The sequence below is a fragment of the Panthera pardus genome, unplaced genomic scaffold (genome assembly GCF_024362965.1).
Source record: "Panthera pardus isolate Hobbes unplaced genomic scaffold, ASM2436296v1 HiC_scaffold_8, whole genome shotgun sequence".
In the NCBI taxonomy this organism is placed as follows: domain Eukaryota; kingdom Metazoa; phylum Chordata; class Mammalia; order Carnivora; family Felidae; genus Panthera; species Panthera pardus.
Genome location: NW_026527013.1, coordinates 129,982,550 through 130,003,366, shown reverse-complemented (window position 1 = coordinate 130,003,366; position 20,817 = coordinate 129,982,550). Strand labels below are relative to the sequence as shown.

General features: G+C 42.3%; 1 protein-coding gene across 4 annotated transcripts in view; it reads left to right on the top strand.

The window, feature by feature from the left end:
* DOCK4 (dedicator of cytokinesis 4) overlaps positions 1 to 20,305 on the top strand; it is a 430,872-nt gene extending 410,567 nt beyond the window's left edge. For 2 of the 4 annotated variants that reach the window (XM_053897288.1, XM_053897287.1), the window contains 11 exons: positions 949 to 1,125; positions 2,030 to 2,113; positions 5,356 to 5,475; positions 5,806 to 5,927; positions 6,253 to 6,373; positions 7,396 to 7,477; positions 7,603 to 7,712; positions 9,412 to 9,484; positions 11,253 to 11,366; positions 14,114 to 14,175; positions 17,600 to 20,305. In XM_053897288.1, the coding sequence (XP_053753263.1) occupies positions 949 to 1,125; positions 2,030 to 2,113; positions 5,356 to 5,475; positions 5,806 to 5,927; positions 6,253 to 6,373; positions 7,396 to 7,477; positions 7,603 to 7,712; positions 9,412 to 9,484; positions 11,253 to 11,366; positions 14,114 to 14,175; positions 17,600 to 18,031 (1,497 nt within the window). In that variant the 3' untranslated portion in view covers positions 18,032 to 20,305. The remainder of the gene's footprint in view (positions 1 to 948; positions 1,126 to 2,029; positions 2,114 to 5,355; positions 5,476 to 5,805; positions 5,928 to 6,252; positions 6,374 to 7,395; positions 7,478 to 7,602; positions 7,713 to 9,411; positions 9,485 to 11,252; positions 11,367 to 14,113; positions 14,176 to 17,599) is intronic. The other 2 variants (XM_053897289.1, XM_053897290.1) reach the window with 2 other exon arrangements.
* Positions 20,306 to 20,817: the final 512 nt, after the last annotated feature.

The window sequence follows — 20,817 nt, the reverse complement described above, 5'->3', positions numbered from 1 at the left end:
TTCTACTTTCTGGGTTATCTTTCCTTACTAGTCTCTCTTGATGAATGTATAATATTAATTTTTACATTGTCAAATTATTTTCATACTTTGCAGTGTTGTTTTATGATGATGTAAGTGAACTTTAAAAGTCCAGTTTGTTTCCTTAACTGAAAAAAAGACCACAATATTTAAATGTGTTTATTGTAAGATTGAATTACTTTATAGCTAAGAGCTTGGCAGACCTTCTCTTCAAAGACAATGTCAATGACAATAATGGCTCCAATGTTAAATATTTGAAGAACATTTTCATCATTTTCAGTTCGGTCCCCCATATAAGCTAGAATTTTTAAGTCATTATAATTCTTTTTGGCTCTCCTTCAAAAAATAGATCCTGCAGCATATATGATTAACTTATTTTCTATAACTCCCAACTGAGTACCATCCTGTGCCACCTTATGGTGCTGTTATATATGCATATGGGGTCCATATGGGCATATGTCCCATATTCCCAACTGGGTTGAAAGCATCTTGACATCAGAGGATTTGTAAATGCATCTTTGTATCTCCTGTGGTGCTTTGCATTAAGTAAGCATTTAGAAATGTGATAATAATATGCAGGGCCCCTGAATATTTAGCCCTTCAGGAGAAAAGATAAGTGAGTTTTAACAGGCATGAGATGCTTAGATTTTCTTTGCGGGTTACATTGATTGTTGCAGTGCTAATATGGGATTGATGATTGCTGATTATCCAAATCACATTTCAACCAATCAGTATAATCACCTTCACTTTGCAGACCTTCGAATGAACAGCTAATTTGTCTTCCACATCCTGTCTGTTCTACTGTATGGCCCCTGGTAGAGATATTGATGGGAGCCGAGGGGGAGCACAAATCATTCAGAACATGGATGATCTACTTTCTTCTTGAATGTCACAAAATCCAATATATATTTATGCCCATTTGCTTCTCAGGTGGAAATGAGTCCTCTGGAAAATGCAATTGAAGTGTTGGAAAATAAGAATCAGCAGCTGAAGACTCTGATTAGTCAGTGTCAGACAAGACAGATGCAGAATATTAATCCCTTGACCATGTGCCTGAATGGAGTTATAGATGCTGCGGTTAATGGTGGAGTTTCCAGGTATCAAGAGGTGAGGATTAGGTATCATTTGAAAGTTTTTAAATGTGATTTCTTAGGGCTTCAGAGGTTTTTTTTTTTTTTTTCAAAATATGTGTGCATATCCACAAACTAACATAGGGCTACAATTGACACAGAGCTCTTTGTTAAATAGAGCAAACATATAGTCATTTGTGATGCACACTTACTCCATTTTTCCAATATATGACATTTTTGAGGATAAAAGTGTGTGTGTGTGTGTGTGTTCTTGGATGAATAAAGTAGTAAGGGTATCAGCATTATTTAATAAATGTCTACCTAAAACCATTTCCCTGTGCAAAGACGTTCACAGGCATAGAAAAGTTTGATCTTCTTTAGTAGGTACTTTAAACGGACTTTTCATCTCCCCTCTTGGTTTTAAACAGAAAGTCACAGTAGCTTACAAGGTGAGGAGGCTGTCATTTTGGTCATACTGAATCTTAAAGCACTTCGTTTTAGGATACAAAGCTTATTGATTTGATTTGCTGTTTGCTTAGTTTACCAAAGATTCTTATTTATACAGTCCCTGCTCTTCCTTGAACAATCCTTTTCTTTTGTTCTCTTTCTGACCAGCTGCCTTCAGTAGGAGTCATTCCTTCTGCCCCAGAAATGTGGTTCACAATGGTGTTTCTTTAAAGGTGCCAGGTCCATGGGTCACCTGGGTGGCTCAGTCAATTAAGCGTCCGACTCTTGATTTTGGCTCAGGTCATGGTCTTGCAGTTCATGAATTTGAGCCCTCCATTTCTCTCTTGGGATTCTCTCTCCCTTTCTCTCTGCCCCTCCCCTCCACAAAATAAATAAATTAAAAAAAAAAAAAAAGATGCCAGGTCTTTAGAAGCAACTATGTCTTTCACTTTCTTTTTAACTCTCCTGAAGTAAACTATCCCTTCTCTTTCTAGGCATTTTTTGTCAAAGAATATATCTTAAGTCACCCTGAAGATGGAGAGAAAATTGCACGGTTAAGAGAGCTGATGCTTGAGCAGGTAGGTGGGGACAGAAGCCAGTCACCTCTCTCTCCTGCCGAGATATGTGTGCATGGTTACCCAGGGACCCATCTACGTGGTTCTCTCCATCGGTGTTCTAACAGAAGCGGTCAGTCAAGGGTTATAGATTCATCTGTAATGTGTTCAAAATTGCTAATTTTCACTTTAACTTTCCACTTTGATGCAAAAGTAAATTTAACAGTGAGTAAACTATAACAAGCAACCTCATGTAGTCTCTTAGAATAGTGCTTGAATGTTCTCTCCCTAAAGACTTGCTGGAGGCTTGATGCCAACTTTTCACTCAAAATTTTGGACTCAGATAAGTCCGGGCCAGCTCAAAACAAATGAATAGATAAATGAATGAGTGAATGAAGGCATGAGATTCTGCCTTAAATGTTATAGTAAGGGAGCAATCAATAGACTTTGCTTTAAAACAGTATCATGTTTTGCAGACTAAGTCTGTAGGTCATATGGTATGGACAAAACTAGATTCAACCCTATCATTTCTACTCCAAGGAAGCATAGTTTATTTTTATTTAGTGCCATCAAGTACAAAGAACTAGAGTCATCTCTTGCCTGCTGCATTCCTGTTGCTGGCTCTTGGCCTGAAAATGGTTTGAAAACCTCTGAGGTAGGAGGCATAATGGTTATTCCATAAAAAATGGAATACATATGATAAAACGTGACCAGAGCATCTCTTTCTACTTGATAATACCAAATTAATTAACAAATAAGGCATTCCCTTTTGGATTAGAAAATGATGAGGTTGTTTCTGATTCTAGTCCATATTTTATGCTCTGCAGGCTTAATCCACAGAACTTAATACTAGGGAGAAAGAAGTGACCACAGACAGGAACTGTGGCTGGAAGAGGGCCAGGTATGCAGCATCTGGAAAAGAGAAAGGAATTACTTTAAGTTGACCTGCAAAGAAATAGAGAATAAGTTCCTACTGTGGTTCTGGGGATGATGTCGATACTAGAAGTGAGCAGGTTAGGTTATCCAATTCTTAGGATCATGGAGTAAGTGTAGCCTTTGTTGATACTCAAAAATCTGTATTTAACCTGAGCACAATCTCTTGTGAGTGGTTTGCCTCACTGCAGGACTTTTACTTGCTGTATTCAGTCTGACTGAATTCATTCCCCAGAATTAAAATTAAAAGGGCCAAGAAGGCTGTCAAGAAAAATAAAATCAGGGAGCACCTAGGTGACTCAGTTGGTTAAGTGTCCGACTTCGGCTCAGGTCATGATCTCATGGTCCATGGGTTCGAGCCCTGCATCAGGCTCTGTACTGACAGCTCAGAGTCTGGAGGCTGCTTCAGATTCTGTGTCTCCCTCTCTCTGTGTCACTCCCCCAATCACACTCTCTCTCTCTCTCTCTCTCTCTCTCTCTCTCAAAAATGAATAAACATAAATTAAAAAAAAAAAAGGAAAGAAAAGAAAAAGATTACCAGGAACCTTTGTTTCCTCCACATCCTGCCTGATTATGTTTGTAGGGCCTTGTGGAAAGAGCCTTGTTGGGGGAAACTTTAGATCTCTGTCACAGGACAATCAGTACAGGTGACTGCAATGTGACCTTGGGCAAGTCATATCACCTTTGCCAGACTATAGTAGAAGGGGTTTAGGTTAGTGAGGGCACCATGCTCCTCTGGACCTCTGTGAGGTTCAGATAAAAACTATGTAGTAGACTCGGGGACACACTGCCCCACTGGCTCTTCCAGAAAGGACTTGTTGCCCCAGCTGATGGGAGTGGTGGCCATCAACAGATACCTTTGGCTCTCAGGTCCTTCAGCTATTGCCTCAGCTACAGAGCACTGCCTGCCCCAAGATGACCGTCTTCCTGGATGGCCCACATCCCATGACTGCGGAGGAGATATACAGCCTGGCCATTTGAGCCCAACAGAGCACAACTCTGACAGCCTGTTTGAGGCCCACAGCCCCCCTGGTGTCAGCAGAGGCTGACGTGACTGCCCTATGCCTTGGTTGCTTTCTCGTCAAGTCCTGCTTCTGCCCCTCCCTCACACAGACAGGGATTCCAGGTGACTCCCCAGTAAACATCCTAATCTCCATGCCAGAGTCTACTTCTGGGAGAACCCAACCTTCAACTTGATTTGGACAAAAGAGAGGTCGCCTAACAGCATGTGTTTAAAATGGAGACTGGATTCCTACCCAACATACAGTTGACCCTTGAGGTCAACTCTTCCATGTCCTTCCATCCCTCATCAGACTCTTCCTTTATGTGTCAGACGTACGTTCCACTCTTACTATTCCTTTTAAAGGTGTCATTGGTGTTTAAGGTATTTTTATCTTTATGATACACTGGCAGTGGGTAGGAGCTGCCATAGTCCTGTCCCCATAGGGAAAGTTCTGGAAGCTCTAACCCACCAGGCTCAGTCCTGAGCTTTCAGTCTTGAATCTTCCCAAGCCATGAAGATAAAAACCATGTGGTAATGGTGTGATTTGCTTTCCTCTCAGTCAGTGCAGTTTGCTCTTTTGACCACTGTAGTATGGGGCATTTTTTAAAATGTAAAAGACAGCTGATACTCAAATCAAAGGAATTAAGCACTGTTAATAGCTGAAGAACAAAAGAAACTGGAATGCTTATGTCCATCTCTTGTGGGTCCACACAGCAAGAAACTATTTAAGTAGGAGCTGCTTCAATTATTGCATTATAATAAGTGAATGAGAATAATAGCTTTTAACAAAAACAAAAAGCGTAGCAACTATTATAGAATTCCTGTTCCTGTTTTACTTCTGTGTCCCCCTCTACAAATTTGGGAATTCTGGGGGAGGGGTGGATGGGAACAGAAGAACCTGATGGAAGAGAAAAGGGTAATGTGGAAAAGGCGGTGCCGTCCAGGAAAGAGATCCCTCAGGGAGAAGTACCTGATCCCACTAATAGGGAGCCGCTCCTTCCCAATCCTGACCAGTGCAGAAGGGGGCCAAAGGGACACATACTTGCTTAAGAGGGTTGTTGTTACAGATCTCAGATACATGGGAAAGAAACTTAGGGTACCAGGGAAATGAAGTCTTTGGAATGAGAAAGACCTAAGTTTGAATCCCCATTTGTCTTTTAGCACCTGCAAGAGCTTTCTGATCCTCACCCGTAAGTGAAGGATTGTTCCCGTCTCGTGGGATTGAGAGGATTCACAGTAACGCATGCACAATGCATGGTACAGTGCTTGACCCCTTAGCAAGCACTTGGTAGAGTTACCTATTGACCTGAGTTTCTTCCTTATTATCAAGGCACAGATTTTGGAATTTGGTTTGGCCGTGCATGAGAAGTTTGTACCTCAAGATATGAGACCCTTACACAAAAAGCTGGTGGACCAGTTCTTTGTGATGAAGTCAAGCTTAGGGATACAGGTACGTACACAGAGTGTCCATAGGGGGCAGTCTGACCACTGCCATTTGCTTTTCATTAGAGGGACGATGAAGTATCCAATAGTGACATCTTTTGGTTTTTCTACCAAACTGCATCATTTTACCAGAGAGTCCTCCAATATTAAAACTGGATTATCTTCCGTGTGCCGTGTTCAGCTTTTATGAAAACCCAAAAAGTAAGGGCGAGAAAGCTTAATAATAATGAAACTTAACATTTATAACCTTTTAGCCTTGTCACAGTATACTAAAATACCTCACGAGTTTCTTTGCCCATGTAATTACTCTTAAATATGTGCTTTACTACATCTCTAGGAGTTCTCTGCTTGTATACAAGCCAGTCCAGTCCATTTTCCTAATGGAAGCCCTCGTGTGTGTAGAAACTCAGCACCTGCTTCGATGAGCCCAGATGGTACCAGGGTAATTCCTAGACGCAGGTAAGTCATATTCTGAATTATCTTATAATTTGGCATCCCCACAAGATGATCTGGAATGATTCTCTCATTCTTTATGGCACAATTTGTCAAATACGCTATTTCTTAATGAAATAATTAACCCGCAAGGCAGCTGCAGACATCTGCCACTGGTAAAACAGCAACAGCATGAGAAATAAATAAACTCAAACATTTGATTATATTGAGGCAAACAGGAGACAACAAAATGGAATGTATATTTTTTTCCTTTGGTTTTATACCATGCCAGCATGTGATGAAGTGCAATTCAGAGACTGAGTTAATGACCATTTTTTTTCCCCCAAAACAGCCCATTAAGTTACCCAGCTGTCAACCGATATTCTTCCTCCTCACTGTCCTCCCAAGCTTCTGCTGAAGTAAGCAATATTACAGGGCAATCAGAAAGCTCTGATGAAGTCTTTAACATGCAGGTACTTGATTAGCTTTTTAATCGTCTGGTCGTGTGTATTCCTTTTCTGTCTCAATCATGAGAGTTTCCGTTCACTCTGCTGTGCTAATGAACAGATCTGCGAGCAAGAACTTGAGTTAAGGACAAACCTTTAAACACTCTTACTGCTTTGTTGGTCTCTGGAGTCTACAAAGATAGTCCTCTCAAAACCGCCCATCTACTCTCAGAAGACATGAGCAAGAATGGGAAAGGCCGGGCAGGGTTAGCTTTGGAACTTACCACTTCATTTGGGGACTCTTGGAACATGTCACCACATGCTAGCTGCCTCTTAGCGTTGCTAAGTGGCCTTTTTGCTTCACAATACATGGTTGAGAGGTCCATTATAACATCTCTCTACCTAGGTACACGTCAACAAATTTTCATAATCAAAATATTTTTACTAAAGGAAAAAACATACAGTTTATAAGGACATTAGTCAGTGTAACTCTTGCAACACAGAATTTTATTCAGACACTGCTAATAGGGCATTCATAACAATTTAGTAGAACAAGCTGAAATTTTCCTTACCACTGTCTTTAGAAAAGGAGCATAATACATATTGCGGAACTCATGCCTTGAACACAGTTTTGGAGAAAACAAGAAGGAGTGTTTTCTGCCTTTTAGAAGCGCTCACCTCTTGACGTGCCCTAGGCTGGGAGTCTTGCTGCTTGCACTTTAGTCCAGGAGTGTGCTGCTGCCTGGTCCTGAGTCCTAGTATGTCGCCAAAACCAGCACGAATGTGTTCCCTTGGCAGGAGTCAAAATCTCGATTTTTTTCTTTTCAGACTCTTTTGTTTGTTTTTAAATCTTGGATTCTTGATTAATTCAGACAGCCTTCCTTGTTGATCTGAGATTTTTTTAGATTTCTAAATGGCTTTTCCTTTTTGTCTTTTTTTTTTTTTTTTGGCTACTTGAAAAAAAAAAGGACAGTGATTTTGTTTTAAATATGTCAGTGTTGTCCGAAGCCTCCAAGCAGTGTGTGATAACAGCTCCCATATATTTCCAGCCAAGTCCATCTACCTCAAGCTTGAGTTCTACTCACTCTGCTTCGCCTAACGTGACAAGTTCTGCCCCATCGAGTGCCAGAGGTCAGTGCCAGGGCGTGGGGTAGACTGAGGGTGCCCGCGGAACCTGCTGCCCCCGCACACAAGCCCCGTCCTCCAGACTGTTCCAGCTCCACCCCCTGATGATCCTTCCTTTCTTCTCTTCCCAGCTTCCCCTTTGCTGTCTGACAAACACAAACATTCCAGAGAAAACTCTTGCCTGTCTCCAAGAGAGAGACCATGCAGTGCCATCTATCCAACACCTGGGGAAACTTCTCAGGTAGTCCTTGTGGGACGGAGATACTTAGAAAACAAGCAAATGCCTGGAATTGCTTACATGTCTCTACAGAGAAACGCCGTACCTGCCAGAGGCAACCAGATGGGCTGTGTTAGATAACAAGTCTGTCTGAGTGAAGAGTGAACCTCTGTCCCATGCCCATTGCTCGCAATTTCTGTTGGAGCCATATTTCCTATACAGATACAAGTGTTGTTGCTTGAGCAGTAAAGCTGAGCAGAAAATGGGAAATGATCTCACCCTCCTTGACCTGACCCTGTAGTTCACTGCTGCTATTTAAACGTTACAAGGGGTAATTAGGTGGATGAGTTGGAGTGTCTGTTTGCATGTGTGCATAGCAGAAATTCGGAGCGGCTTTTTACGTTAGCAAAGGACCGTTCAGAGAAGCATGATCTATCCAGCAGCCTCTCTTTTGACCTCTACCTAGTTTGAGAAAGCTTCAGACTAGGTACCCAGGAGTGCAGGGCCAATTTCTGTTCACCTTTGCCATTCTTCTGTACTACATTGAGGGAGAAGCAGTTGAGTGCCCAGGCTTTCCCTGTACGCCTCGGGAGTAAAGCACTGTGGCCCTCACGCCCTGCCTGGCCTTGGTTTTGAAGTGGTCCCTCTTGGTCCCGGTGAGGGCAGGGCCAAAGGCCTGGCCCTCCGGGCACTTCAAGGGCCGTGAAGGGTGGTTCCAAAGGTGAAGATTGTTGGGTAACCCTGGGTTTTACCAATGCTTTGGAAATAACTTAGGAGTAGAGAACTATACTTATTTATGTTCCAGCTAATTTTTCTGTTTTTCTACACCATCCTGGCAGAAGTCTGTAACTGCATCTGGAAATGGATGAGAGCGAGTGGGATGTGGCTTGATTGGTTTATCTTTGCTGATTGTATAATCTTCCCGAAAGCCCCAGGATACCTCATCTGCACAACACTGATGTCTCGCAGAAATTCTCTCTGAGTGCGTTTGGCTGAACTAGCTCCCCAGTTTTATTTCCCTTTGTCACTTGGTGTTGCGAGGGAATTTCACACTCTGTTCCATCGGCTCCAGGAGTGCGTGTTGCCAGCATGGGGACTCTGAAAGCCTTCCTTGATTAGCCTCCGACGTTTCCACTTTTGGTAAAATGTGAAGCAGTGTGTAGTAACCAAAAGCTCAATGCTACACATTGCTGTGGTGCATCTGCTTTTAAGGACTTGCACTTTTTCTTTCTTTTTTTTTTTTTTTTTTTTACTATATTAGGTAGAACCATGTAAAAGTGACATTCTTGTGGGTTAAAAATTGTAGAATATTGTCCATTTCCCATGTTTTTAACCTAGGACTGAAAACATGTCCATTCACTAGAGATTTTTTGAGCTAATAATTCTTTTTTCATTCTTATTTGCATTTCATATTGCCAGTCTGGCATTTGTATTTATAAAGAGCACCATAGCTTTAGTGCTCCTTACTGTTTTTCCCTCCATTTTATTATGAAAATGTGTTTACCATTTACATTTAAAATTGAATACAAACTTTTTAAACTTAAAGTTCTTCTCCCCTTTTTTCCTTAAATATAATCGAATTCTTGGTTCGTAGGCTCATCATATACCATGTAAAAATTATTTTGAACAAAAAGTTTCAGTAATGAGACAATCATCTCATTTTCTAGAAGGTCTCACATGACAGCAAATTGCACCATAAAAATAGACTCTTATACCTTTCCAGAGGCTGCTGTTTAATCATATTGGAGATGGGGCGTTGCCACGCAGTGACCCAAATCTTTCTGCACCTGAGAAAGGTGGGTATAAAGCCAGTCCCTTCATCAGTCCTGAACTGTGGAAGGGTGTGTTTTGTCCTCATTTCCTCCAGTCTCCCGTGTGTCTGTGTGGAAGGCAGATCTTCAGATCTTTAATGATCCGGACTAATTTGCCCCTTAGGGGATTAATGAAAGACCGCCATTGATGATGCATTCTTTCAAAACTGTTTCCTTGTGGGACTGAACAGCAGAACCTGAGCAAGTTAGGAACTCCTCTGTTTAATGGCTTCTGGTGTCAGGTCACCAAGGCAATTCCTGTGTTCCCTGAAACAGAGTTGCCAATTAGGTACTTGTTTAGCAGGGGGAAAATAGCACCTTCCCAGATTGATTGCCTGGTCCCCCCCCCCTCCCCCGCCGGCCCTTTGTTTCCTTTACAAAGCTCACTCTGCCAGTTCTTCTGTTGTTTGTGGGGACTCACATACTATTTAAGAATTGCAATCCAGTGCATAATGGAGTGTGCCCTGCCTCAAGGTCACACACAAAATGAGAAACACATGCATAGCAGTTAATAGCCAATTAGCATCAGTCTGTGCAACACAGCAGAAGATGAACAGCAGATTAAATGTGATTTCGTCCACTGTGCAGGTGGGGGCTTGCAGTAGGTCCCCCACTTGCCTCTCTCAGGGTCAGGCCTCAACAATCAAGTGGTCCCGTAAGCCAACGCATCAAGAGTCACTAATGAAATGTTCCCGTAAAGTGCACTTTAATTGTCCTCATTAAGAACTAAACTGTATTGTCATTTGAGTACACGGGTAGATTAACATTAAAACTTTCCTTGGGAGATTGAAATCAGTGAGAAGAGAGCCAAAATTATTTTAAAACACAAATTTTGCTTTAACGTTACAAGTCAGATATTAATCTTTGCCAGGAGAGCTTATTATTTTTCTTACCGCTTCTACCAAAGAAAACCACAAAGCAAATTTAAAACCGAGCAGAGAAAAATTATTTTAGGAGTGGTAATTCCATGCCATTAAATGAATGTGGTCATTTAGAGTAAAAAGTTGGAATCCTACATGTGTCCACCAGATGGCAGCGTCTGTCCAGGGAGCAAGCCGCAGGAACTCTGAAGTCTTGCTTCTGTAAACCTTCTTTCATAGCAGCTATTTATAATCTTGTGTGTCTTGCCCTTGTTCCTAACAGGGTTGTTCCATATTTCTACATCTTACTGAAGCATGGAACAGGCAAATTACAAGAAAGTAATGATACTGTCAGCATTCCAAATTACTTTTTTCAGGACACACTTCGGTATAATCCATTGATTTCAGTAACAAGAGTTCTTTTCTCAAAGAGTTGGTCATCAGGATGGTGTAGCATTTTAATTCTGCCAGGTAGTTGAAATATTAGCCTTTCGCTGCCTTCCCCCTTGTTGGATGCCACTTGTCCACAAATTGACACTAAAACCCAAGTTTTAGAATAGTTTAGTGACTACATCCTCCATCTGTTATCCAGCATCTAAACACATTTGTAATTCTCAACAAGATTCTATGCTCTTGTAGAGATTGGTAGTTCTGTTGGACTGCTTGAGGGGAAATAAACAGACATGCTACCACCCAATTAAATGTCAACTATAACTGTGAGGTAAGCAATTAAATGAAGGCCTAGTATTTAGGAGGTTTCCTGTTATTGTTGCTGTTGTTGTTTTTAATCCAGTTGATTTTTTCATTCTGGATAATTTGACTTTCTTCTAAGATCGCAAGTGTCGGAGGGGCAAAGTGGTCCATGTGTTTTTAGCTGTGTTATTCCCTTCCAGCTGTGAATCCCACCCCTAGCAGCTGGAGCCTGGACAGTGGGAAAGAAGCCAAGAACATGTCGGATAGTGGGAAAATTCTCTCTCCCCCTGTCCCTCCAAGACCCACACAAACTGGTGGGTATTTGAAGCCTTTGAACAATCACTTTTATAAAAGCACTTTTATGACTACTCCAACTTGTCGTGAATTCCTCAGAGAAAAGTGGGCATTGGATGTCTGAGGTAAAAACCTTAGTAGCTGCATAATTCATTTACAATGTTTTTCCCCTCTTTCCTGAACTTCTCCCTATACTAAGTCAAACAGCGCTCCATTCCTTATCAACTCCATACACAGATTTTGTAGAATGTTCTCCTGCTCGGCACCGTCCTCGGAATTTGGGGAGGTGCCCTAACCTTGACCAGCCAGTAGTGTTTTCTCTGTCCTTTGCTTGAACCACCTCATTCCTGTCAAGCTCTGTGAAGGCAGCCACTTCACTCTTACTCAGGACTGATGCCAGGGTTTCACGTTGCCCCTAAATAGGAATTGACTACCAGTAACTTAATAGGCTTGTGGGGAACAACTGACCTCACATCCGTTGCTGTCCCTTGCATAGAGAAGTCTGTATTCAAGAGGGAGATTTCTTAAGGGGTTGATTCAGGGTGATGCATCCCCTCCGGTGATGGTTTAAGAAGCAAGTTCTTAGGCCTAACCTCAGACCTACTGAATCAGGAGATCACCATTTTTGGAGTAAAGCCCTGGAATTGGTATTTTACCAAAGCTTTCTAGATTTGGAGAAAATTTTTAAGAATTTTTTTTTTTGTGAGTTGATAGCAATAACAGGCACCCTTTCCAACTGAATAAGCCGTTTGCTCAGTGAACTTGATACGGTACAGCCTTTAAGACCTGCTCTGCTGACTTTACCTATGCTAGTGATGGGGAAAGTCTTTTCAACGGTCACATATGTCTAGAGTAGTTTTGAAGCTTTACAGATACAACTGGCCTAAATAGGACATTTCCTTCATGGATTTTTCTGGGTTGATCACTCATGTTTCATTTGCTGTATAGTAGCATCTCATCTTTCTGTTTTCTTTTTTAACTAAGCAACTTTCTCTGTCTTTTTAAAATACACTGTGTGCTACCCAGTGTATTCTATACTTGCCAAAACTAAAAGTCACCAACAGGTTTTGAAAGGCTTGGGAGATTTTTAGACATAGTAAGAAGTAACTAGGCTTAATTGGTAATCTGCATTAGAATACCATTGTCACCCTGGACAGCGGAAAATGCATCAATCAAGTAATTGGTATCTTATTCATGATGTACATATAGTCAAGCATTCTCCAGTTTAAATTTGGATGTGTCATGATGTTGGAAAGCATTTTCAAAGGAACAGTAATATTGATGGTAGTTAAGTTCCTAGGCCCATTCAAACTCGTAACTAGGCAAGGATACTGACCAACTATTTTAGGCCTCTGTGGGAGAATGCCTTTCTAGAGAAACATCTCTGGATATGCTGTGGCTGCGAGGGCTGCTGTGGAGTCCACCGTGGTGGGGCCACTGAATGCCTGGGTCAAGACGAAGCAGATGGTCAGCTACAGTAAACCTGGACTTGTGCCACACACAGCAGTGGAAGAAATACAATTCCCAGTCAGGATCTGTTTCTCCAAGCATACGTGATTTTCTCCCATAATCAACACCCACCGGGCACAGGATAGGAAATCTAAATGCTGGTGCTGGAACGTGGCAAGTGCCGGTGGCATGCCCTTAGTGTGCAGGGCAGAGCAACAGTGGGCCACTCTCTCTGGTCCCCCAGCACCCAGAGCACACAGGTGACTCACCTCTCCCGATTGAACCTGGCAGGACCACCCTCCCTTCTGCACTGATTGCTTTCCTGGTCTGTCCTCCTGTCATCATCCGTGGTCACTGTTGGGGGATACGTAACTGTCTGTCTTTGTTTCCTTCAGCCTCTCTCTAGTTTTCTTAAGCGTTGCAAACCTCACTTTGACAGCTGGGAGAATGGCAGCTTATCACAGACCAAGAAACCCTGAACTCACTGAAACCTCTGTAGGTGGAATTGGGAAATCTGTCTCACACTCACCGCATTGACTGCATCACGGCAGCTCTCCGTGTGCGTGCTTATGCCTCAGGGGGCTGAATTTGACCTACAAGCACACGGAGCAGTGCCATCACCCGTCCTGAATCCCAGGTGTAGGGTTGAAAGTCTAGTGGGAGAAACAAAGAGAGAACACTTCTTTGCCATAATGATGAAATTCATAGAGAACCACTTGCACTCCTGCCCGCCCCCCTCCCCCGGCCAACTTCCACCCCACAGGTGCAAAGAGAAGACCTGAGTAGGAGCATTAGGGAGGTAAACAGAAAACTTCTCATTTCCTGTCTGGATGTGGCCAAGTATCTTCTGTTTTGGGAGTATTGGGATATGAAAGTGGAGGCTGGTAAGAATTTATTCTCATGGACCCTTTCTAAGTTGCCTGGATGCCCTGGGTCTACCCATTGCTGCCCGGGTCAGAGTCAGCAGCTATCCTCCAAAGACTTCTCTTCAGCACCTCACACCTAAAAGCACCTTTTGAAATAGATTGGGCAGTGGAAAAGCATCTGGACTTTGCAGAAATGGAACATGGGCCCAGTTCGAGCCTCTGTCACTTCTGTAGAGCATCATGTATGCTCTGGTGCCTTTTCACTAATTCTCCCCTGGCTTGGTGCTGCCATCCTTTGTGAGGAATCTATTTTGGAAAGGTGTCACTTTCTCCCTTACCCCCCTTGCCTAGGAGGGCCTTGGGCACTGGGCCATCTGTAGGAGTTTGTACACAGAGGGCATTTTCAGATTGTCACCTTTCTGGTTTTTGAAAGGATTTCTCTCTGTTTACAGCTTCACCAGCAAGACATACAACGTCAGTATCCCCCTCGCCTGCTGGGAGATCTCCACTGAAGGTACAGACTCTGACTTAGACTCAGGCTAGAGACTGGCCCCACATTCCTTCTTTCCTTAGGACTCCTCCTGGTGTATCACTGAAGTGCTTTCATTGGTATAGACCAGACAAAGAATATCTAAAGAAGGGGTGGAGGAAGATTGGAAAGAAAATACTAGACTTTGCTTTCAGAGAGCTGCCTCCATGAATAAAACTGTTTGTTTGTTTTTATTTAAAAAAAAAAAAATTTTTTTTTAACATTTATTTTTGAGACACAGAGAGACAGAGCATGAACAGGGGAGGGTCAGAGAGAGGGAGACACAGAATCTGAAACAGGCTCCAGGCTCTGAGCTGTCAGCACAGAGCCTGACGCGGGGCTCGAACTCACAGCCCTCACAGACCACGAGATCATGACCTGAGCTGAAGTCGGCCGCTTAACCGACTGAGCCACCCAGGCGCCCCGAAACTGTTTGTTTTTATATTAGCCTCATTCCCCAAGTCGGGAAAGTGAGAATGTACAGACTAGAGTCTGTGTATACACTGAACTAGGAAAGAAATATGGTCTCAGTGTATTTCCTAGGATGTTTTCAGTTTGCTCCTTTGGTTTAAGGGACATCAGAAAAAAAGAAAAAGAAAAACAACTTGAAAAACTTGATAATGAAGACCTAGTAAATGGTCTCCTGTACCTTTTTGCTTCTATCAGCCTCACCCATTTTGACAAAGTCAGACCCAACTTCTTCTCTTTTAATATTTTATTCTAAGGTTTTCATTTACAGTAGAGATATATACTTGATAATAAAAAAAAGTAAAATGAATTCAAAAATTTCCAGGAAACATTGAAAAGCTTTAAAGATGAGACGTTTAAATTGATATGTAAACATAGGCTATTTAACATCTGTAAACATACAAAATCCCTCATGAAGATAAAGAATAATATTTGGTCTCTATCCAAATTGAATCAGATTGGCTGCAAGGATTGTCAATACCTACAGACATTGGTGTTCAGAGCTGCTGCACCAGAGGCAAATACAAGGTTGAAGTGACTGTGAAAAGAATGACTTTGTGTCTGAGTGAGGATTTACATGCTCCATGTCCTTTTTGTTGAGGTATTTCTAGCTAATGTGAAAGAAAAAGACAAATTAGCTTCTAAAAACATAGGGGCAGGTCATGATCCATTGCATCTGGATGCTAAGGATAGTTGCTGATAGAAACTGAGAATCTGGAAAACAAAAGCCCCAAAATGGAGAAAATTGCAAGGAAGTGTGATTTCATTTGCATTGCCAACGTTTCTGATGTAGAAATTTGCTGGAGAGTGCAAATTATTTGCTAGGGTTTTTTTGGGTTTTTTTTTTGTTTTTTGGTGTTTTTTTTTTTGGTCATTCTGCAATGCAGCTGTTAATCATAAGGTACATGTGACTGCATTCTCTCTGGAAGCCACGGACCATCACGTTGACGTGATGGGAAAGAAAGCAACATGATGTTTCCACATCTTACATGTACCCTTACTCACAAGGAGCTCCCACATATTGCTAATGCAATTAACATCTGCATTTTCCAACTTGCTTTTGCAGAGTAGTAATAACATGGTAAGTCACAGAGGTTGATTCTGTAAAAAGAACCTAAGGGATGAGAATGTTCAGGTAGCTACAAAACACTCCTATATAGGAAGGTGGTGTATACTTTCTCTGCAGAGCTGGTGAGGTTCTTATTGGCCAGGTGTAGCTTTCTAGCCATATCTCTACAAAAGGGGTTTGAAAAGACAACGGAACGTTTGTTTTGTAACTCCTGTGTTATGTGAGGGGACACACTGCTACCCAGTTATGACCTTTGCGATGCATAGAATGTAGTTTGCTGCCTTAACTTAGTTTTTTTCCAGCAATTAAGTGATGGAGTTAATCCTCTGGAGAAGGCTGAGCTTACCTGCCTTATTTTGAACTTGTGGTCTAATTTTTGTTAACGAGCAGTGCATTTGGATCTCTTAATTGGTGATGCTTAATTTTAGGCTCCTGCTAATGAACACATTTGTGTCTACCAGCATTAGTTGAGAGACCAAGGTAAAGTTAGTCTAGGATAACATTTGGCAAAAATGTGTCCCATACAACATTAGTTATGGACCATTATGTGATAAACAGAAAAAAAATGGTCTGTGGTCAGATACGTGTAGAAAACACTGGGCTGCAAAGTCCTTTCGTTTTCTTTATTAGAAAACTTTAACATGCTACTATGCTTTAAATGTACTCAAGGAGTGCATAGTATGTGTTATTTCCCAGTAGAACCCTCCTTTCACAGAGCATCACTTAGGACTCATTTTCCATAGGACACCTGATAGGGAAGTAGCAAATCCAGATGCCAACAGGGTAGACAGCTGACATGAATGAGCGAAGGAGGCTGGTAGAACAGTGTGGCGAAGGCTACCGTAAACTGAAGAGTTCGTGCCCCGTCTCAAGGGGAAAGCCCCTCATCAGCTTCAAAAATTATCTTAAGAAAAAGCAAGCCATTGTTGCTAGAACTTCCAGGGTTTTTGTTTTTTTTTTAATCAAATGCCAAAAAATGTGGGGGTTTTTGAGAAATCTTCCTCTTTAAAAAAATTAGCAACCAAGTCAGGGTTTTAGAAAACACTCCAGATGCAACAAGTCCTGTGTCCAACTCTCGAGCCTGAGAGCTACGCAAGGGCAGCTCCAGGTCAAGGGTCTGGGGTGGGAGCAAACTCAAACACGGGCCTACTGTGCCTGCCTCCTCCTCTGGAGGCCTTTGCTGGGAGGCCTGTCCCCGCTCCGACTGCCCTGGCTGCTGTCCTCCAGTTCTGAGCCAGTCCCTGCTGAGCTGGAAAGGGAAGATGGTAATGCCAGAGCCTTCCGTTGCTGGTTCCCTGTCTTCCAAATCACAGGACTAATTATATGCCTCTGAATTTTCTTCCTGATTACATTTGTCCTCTTTCTATCCTGAAAATGGGCAGTGAGGTAAGCTTGGATGAACGTTTTCCGTGCTGAGAATACCACCACCTCAAATCCGAGTCTGGGGGTTTGCCGTAGGCCAAGAAGGGCTGCCATCACCAACCACCACAGCTTGGGAGGCTTAAACAAGAGAAGTCTATTTTCTCACAGTTCCTGGAGGTACAGGATACCCAAACAGCCGTCACCAGGCTTGGTTTCTCCTGAGGCCGCTCTCCTTGGCTGGCACATGGCCCCCTTCTCGCTCTGCCTTAACGTGGCCTTTTCCCTGTGTGGCCAAATGTCCCCTTCTTATAAGGATACCAGGCAGGCCTACCCCGAAGGCCTCACTTTAAGGTACTGCCTCTTTAAAGACCCTGAGCCCAGATGCGGTGACATTCCGAGTATTGGGGATTAGGGCTTGAGTTCAGGGGCCTGGGAGGGTTCGTGGTGCAGCCGGTGTTCAGGATGGCCGTGACTTTTCTCTCCTCTGCCTTTCCCCTTGCATTTGGGCAGGGCTCGGTGCAGTCCTTCACTCCCTCTCCAGTGGAGTATCACTCCCCGGGACTGATCTCCAACTCCCCCGTCCTGTCGGGCAGCTACAGCAGTGGCATCTCTTCTCTCAGCCGGTGTAGCACCTCGGAAACCTCAGGCTTCGAAAATCAGGTGAACGAACAGTCGGCACCGGCGGCGGGGCCGGGCTACAGCGGACCGGAGGAGCCGGTGCGCAAGGAGAGCAAAACGCCGCCGCCCTACAGCGTGTACGAGCGGACTCTGCGGCGGCCCGTCCCGCTACCTCACAGCCTCTCCATCCCGGTCACGGCCGAGCCGCCCGCGCTGCCCCCCAAGCCCCTGGCGGCGCGGCCCGGCCACCTGGAGAACGGGACCCGGAGGACTGAGCCCGGCCCGCGGCCCCGGCCCCTGCCTCGCAAGGTCTCGCAGTTGTGAGTCCCTCTGCGAGTCCCCTGCCAGGAGGCCCGGCCGTTTTCAAGAGAATAGGCGGTAGGACCAGGAGATGTTTAGTGTAGGCACTTTAATAACTTACCCAGATTCGTCTTTCAGTGAATGGAATTAAAACCTGCTTATTAATATGTTGCACAATATTAAAAGTTACTGATCTAAAACGCCGGATGTTACATGGAGTATGGCTGACTTTCCTTAAAACGTTTCTCCTTTGGAAGTGGTAAATAGTGCTGAAGACTTCTTTTGTATCTTTTTATGTTCCCTTTTTTTTATCTAGTTTAATCTTAAAACCAATACGAGATTGTCCAACAATAGGACGCGTGATGTTGTACACTTTTTACTGAATACTTGATACTCCGAGAAAGCTTATTAAGTCAATGCACATCCTAACACGACGGTCCTTACTTTAGAAGGCTTCTTCTGTATATAAGGGGAGGTTTCTCGCTCTTTCCATGAGAAGACTGATCCGTGCACTTCAACAGAATCACAAGTTAGCAGGCTCATTAGACAATACACTTAAGGGGTTGCAAGAAATAGGGCTGCAAGTTGTTTTGTTCTTGAAACAAGAGTTCTTTAAGGTTGCTTTTGACATTGACCACTGTCTGCTTTCTTCAAACTCTGCTTTGTTAATTGGTTGGTGAATCCTTTAGCACCCTGACATCATGGTATCTACTGTATTTCTTTTCAAGGTGCAATTTACTTTGAGAGTTCCAATCGGCTAGATTAGGCAAAAGACCCCAGGAGAGATGTTTACTTGAATCTTGCGCAAGCTTCCTTACTTGATCGTTTCCTCTGCAACATATTTGTCACTGAAGAAGCGCAGATGTTCACGTGTTAAATGGGCACAAATTAATGTGTCCCATTAACAAGAATTCAGGAATCAATACAGGACAGTATTAAATCAATAGCGTAAATGAAGAAAAAAACCTTAGAGAAAATATATTAGCATGATTAAATGGAAAAAGGACTTTCAAAAGGCAAGGGCATTAACTTTTAATCCTGCACCAAATAGAAAATTCTTCACAACTCTCCAAGCTCCTACCGGAGCTTGTCTTCTTAGCTGATCCTGTCTTTGCTGATGGGTGAGATGGCTGTAGACCCCGCTGGCTTGAGGACCGACACACAGCATCGCAGGTCTAGGTAGGGATGCTGATGCCCCAGTTGCAGACATGTGGAAAAAGCACCTTGTATTTAGTAATGTATTTTGTAGCCTTGTTTTTTTCTTTTACTGACTGTTTATAACACTCAATAAATATGAACTGTATTTTAAATCACACTGTTAAATATTTTCCCTCTTTTGTTGGGAAGCTCATTTTAGTTTAACCCCATTTGTTTTTGTTGATAGCTTACCTGGAAGGCAGTGACCACTTTTTTATATTCTCTTAATGAAACCATTCAGCAGGTATACGCTGTTGAGGCTGGTTATAGAGGTTTTCTATAATAAATGTTCAAGTATTTTTGTACATAACTGGTTAATTTTAATAAGAGATACCATTATGTGTAAAAAAAAAAAAGTAAAAATAAAAGCAAACAGTTGTGGATGCAGTATGATTGTTATAATTATGCCAAATACTTTATGTATGGAAAAAGAATATTTGTACATATGTGCTTTTAACAATAATTCTGCCATATTGACTTTACAATTTTGAATGTCAGAAAAATTAATATATGTTAAATATTTATGTTTAGTGAAAGTATTCATAATTGAGAAAAGGAACATCCGAATTTTAGCTTTGTATCTTGCAAGCTTTGCAGTTGGAAATTTCTGGAACTAGCGTTTGCCTTGATGATAACACTTTGTGTTTGTAATCACATCCTTAAATACACATACACACACACACATAGGAAGCTCCATATTCCTGTTGCTTTAAAGAAGTAAAGCCTTCCATTTAAATAAGTTGACATGCATATAAGATAACAAAGCTTCTTTGATTTCCTTTTCCTTTGTAATTTAATAGATTGTTGACTAGTGCTTGGGCACAGTATAAATCAGTGTTATTTGCTCTTGAAGCCCTTTTTTAAAAAGTTTTTTCTGGCAATGAACAGTTCAATTTATCATGTGCGTGTATTTCTGAAGCAGCTATATAGCAGAACATTTCAAAAGATTCTGTTAGCTCAGATGTTCATGTTGGTTGCTGCTGAATGGTAAATATTTAATAAAATTACCTGATTAATCTTAATATAACTGTCTTTATTACTGTCATCAGTGTATCTTTACCTGAAATAGAAGCTTTGTAAATCTCTTGTCATATCGTGAAATTTTTGAACTTCTTTGTTGATAGATCCTATTTTGTTGTTATTGTGCCTTGCTTGATGCACTTCTCCCTACAAAGCATATTTAGACGTTAGAGAAAAAAAGTTAAAAGATAATGGTATTGGTTACTACCAATAGAGAAATGAGATTTACCTGGGTGATAGACTGTTAATTGACTTATCCAGAGCCATTTTTAAAAATCAAACCAGAGGCACCTTAGTGGCTCAGTTGGTTGAACATCCTTCTGACTCTTGGATTTTGGCTCAGGTCATGATCCCAGGGTCGTGGGAATGGGATTGAGCCCCGCATCAGGCTTTGCACTGAGTGTGGTGCCTACTTAAGATTCTCTCTCCCCCTGACCCTCTCCTCTCCCCTACTTGTGCACACATGTGCTCTTACTTTCTCTCTAAAAAAAAAAAAAAAAGTCCAAGTTTGTCTGCATGGGAAAACTTGACATAAGACAGGTAACTGCAAGACATACAAAGGAATAGCCACCTTTGCCAGCTGTGACAAACTC